At 64.9% G+C, this 3,001-nt stretch overlaps 1 protein-coding gene across 2 annotated transcripts in view; it reads right to left on the reverse strand.

Moving 5' to 3' along the window:
- Window positions 1-3,001, reverse strand: part of LOC113204185 (pancreatic triacylglycerol lipase-like) — a 16,813-nt gene that overhangs the window by 2,030 nt on the left and 11,782 nt on the right. For both annotated transcript variants that reach the window (XM_026419249.2, XM_052268018.1), the window contains exons 2-4: window positions 1,187-1,338; window positions 922-1,060; window positions 691-839 (exon numbers count right to left, since the gene is read on the reverse strand). In XM_026419249.2, the coding sequence (XP_026275034.2) occupies window positions 691-839; window positions 922-1,060; window positions 1,187-1,331 (433 nt within the window). In that variant the 5' untranslated portion in view covers window positions 1,332-1,338. The remainder of the gene's footprint in view (window positions 1-690; window positions 840-921; window positions 1,061-1,186; window positions 1,339-3,001) is intronic.

Genomic DNA, 3,001 nt, shown 5'->3' on the forward strand with positions numbered 1-3,001 from the left:
CCACGAGATAGACAGAAGGTCCAAGGAAATTAATCACTTGCGATGAGAGCTCGAGGTCACAGCGTCGACGCTCGAAAGTTTGTACGATCAAGTACACCAAATTATACATTTTCGAAAGCTGCACGAATGTACGGAAATACCGAAGGAAAAAAAAAATCAGATGCTCAGGTTTGCGAAAAGTGCTGGCCATAAAAAGAGCCCAAGTAAAGTAACCTGACCAGTGGAGGCCGGGGAGCCCACTGGTCAATCTACTACACGGTCATGTCCGGCCCGGCTCGCGCCCGGAACCGTTTAGGGTTGTCGCCCCGAGCCGTTGCGCCTCGTCGTTAAATCCCCCATTCCTTGTCCATTCGCCGCCGCCCGCACGCGCCGCGGAACACGCTCGTAAAAATGTGCGGTACGTGTCGAGCGGGAGGGGCGGGGGAGGGGGCGGGAGAAGGGGGGCGGTGCACCCCGCAGGCTCCAGGCCCAGCCCCGGGGGCGGGAGAGAAGCTCTCGGGGCGTCCAGCCAGCTCGAGTGGATATTGGATGCTTACTCGTTCGACGTTGTTGCGCACCCCACGTGAGAAATGTCCTATCAAAGCGATATCGAAGCAATGTCGAAGCGATATCGAAACGATACTGCTTTGACAGGCATGGGTATTTCTCACTGGGTCAGCGCACCAAAATGAGCCAGTCACCACCACTCACCTGGTCGGATCTCGGTGTTGGGCGAGTAGTCCTTGTCGCCGGTGTAGCCGTGGATAAGCACTTTCACGGGCTTCCCGTGCGCCCAGCGCGCGTACTCGATGGACTCGGGCACCGCCACGTCGAGCTGCTCCGGGTCGTCGCCAATCTCCCTGCGGCACGGTGCAAGGCCGACGTGACCCGGTGGCTGACCTAGTGACGCGTCATCTTTTACTCCTCCTCCACTTCTCCTACCTCGTGTATAGCCAGAACGTTATGTTGGAGTTGGGGCACTCCGGGGGAGGGTTGATGCAGTTGTCGAAGAGCCCAAACCCGGGCAGTGATAGCCACTTTCCGTCCTCGCCGCCGCCCACCAGCACGTCCAGGTAGTCCTCTGCAAACACATCGCCAAGATGGTAAACGTGTGCAGCCGAGAAACTTTGCCCACAAGTCTCGCACCCTCCAGTTTCTAAAGCCAAACACTCCGCGATATCTGCTCGCGCCGACCGTAATAACTTACCCTCGCCGAGGAGGTCGACGATCTTCCTCGGGTCCAAGACCTCATTGTCTTCGTCGGGGAAGTCAACGGCACCGGTGTCCTCGCCCTGGACGGCGGCCGCCACGAGGAGGAGGGCCAGGAGCGGCGCGGCGGCGCGCGCGGACATGGTGCGACTGGGCGCACGCATTAGGCATTAGGGACCAAGGAACGCCTCTCTTCGCTCCGCCACCCCGCCCCGCCCCTCCCCTCCATGTCCAGCACCGGTCTGGCTATCGCCCGGTAGCTTTGGACACACCGATAGGACACCGTACTTCTTCGCCGCCTCGCTCCCCCACCCCCGCCCCTCCGGCGCCGAACGTGTCGCCTCGGACACCTCGGAGCGGCGCCCGGGTGCGCCCGACACTGCAGAAGGACCTGCCCCTCCCCGCCGTCGTTTGGAAACGAGGCTACAATAAGTCATTCGGTCAGCCGATGGACGGCGGGCAGCGGGCAGGGCCACCCGGGCGGAACTCGGGCTGATACGGACAGATGGATGGACGTCCTGCCGCGCAGCGCCGTCGGACTGGTGGCCTACCCTTGACTTCACAGGCGCCCCCGGGCCGCATGCTTAGGGGCCCGCGGACGGAGTATCGCCGGGGAGGGGCGGGAGGAGGGAGGATACAGAGACAGACAGGCAGAGGGAGGCGGAGGGAGACAGAAAGAGAGAGAGAGAGAGAGAGAGAGAGAGAGAGAGAGAGAGAGAGAGGCGCGGGCGCGGGCGCGGAGTATCGACGCGGCGCCGGCGGGAACTGCCTGTGCCCCGGGCTCAGCCGGCGCCGCGGCGGCACCCACGTCTAGTCCATCTGGCGTCCAGCGGCGCGGCGTCGGGGCGTCTGAGCGCGCGACGCAGTGCTCCGTCCCGCTCGCACCCCAGCGCCGCAGCCCCCCGGGCGACAAGGACGGCCGAAGGGGGCGGTCGGTCGGGGCTAACTTTGGGCGGCGGCCGGGGCTGGCCGGGTGGCGCGCCGCCGCCCTACGGGGAGGGCAGCTTACGCCGCGCCGACCAGACCATGCAGCCCGACAGTCCGGCCGTATATCTCAGCCGTGCCGCATTGGCGCTGAGCTGGATCACAGCGCGGGCCAGCGGGCGGGCGAGGCCAGGACGGTCGTTCTCCTCCGCCGCCTCCCTGCCCAGAACCCGGGGCCCGGAGTTCGGGGAGGACGAGGAGGGTGCGCGGGTGGGACTTACAGCGAGCGAATAAACATTAGAGCAAACGAGTCGGCCCCTCGTCCGGGCTGGGGCGAGCAGGCGAGCGGTGAAAGGTGTCAGAGACACGCGCTTCTGCCCCCTTCCCCTCCCCAACAACTCTTCAACTCTCTGCTCGCGCATTCTCGCCCGAGCACTTTCGCACGTTATGGTTTGTGCAGGAGCCGACCGGCCGGCCCGTGGGAACCGTTTTTGTCATTGCGGGACGAGAGAGCCCCCGCCCCGCCGGGGTCTGGGTGAAGGTCGCGCGCTTCATGCATTTCATTGAGGAGGCTATTAAGGCCCGGACCGGGGCAGCCGCAGCCGCCACGCCGTCCGGGAGGGGGTGGCGAGGTACTCGTGCGGGTAATCTAGGCGCCGTACTCGTGTACGTAGCGCAGTTTCGCTAGGAGGGCCTCCTTGAGTAAATGACGGTGGTTATCTCTGTGCCGGGGGATTACACGGACCCGGCCCGCCGCGCAGGCCAAGATAGGCAGCAGGTCGGCGAGGCCACAAATGTCGCCGCCGTCGTCGGGTCGTACACTACCAGGTGCGGTCAGGAAGGAGTGAGGGGGCGCGGGGCTGACTCTGGGCGGGCGCCGGGCGGGCGG

The sequence above is a fragment of the Frankliniella occidentalis genome, unplaced genomic scaffold (genome assembly GCF_000697945.3).
Source record: "Frankliniella occidentalis isolate FOCC.00 unplaced genomic scaffold, Focc_3.1 Scaffold4, whole genome shotgun sequence".
In the NCBI taxonomy this organism is placed as follows: Eukaryota; Metazoa; Arthropoda; class Insecta; order Thysanoptera; family Thripidae; genus Frankliniella; species Frankliniella occidentalis.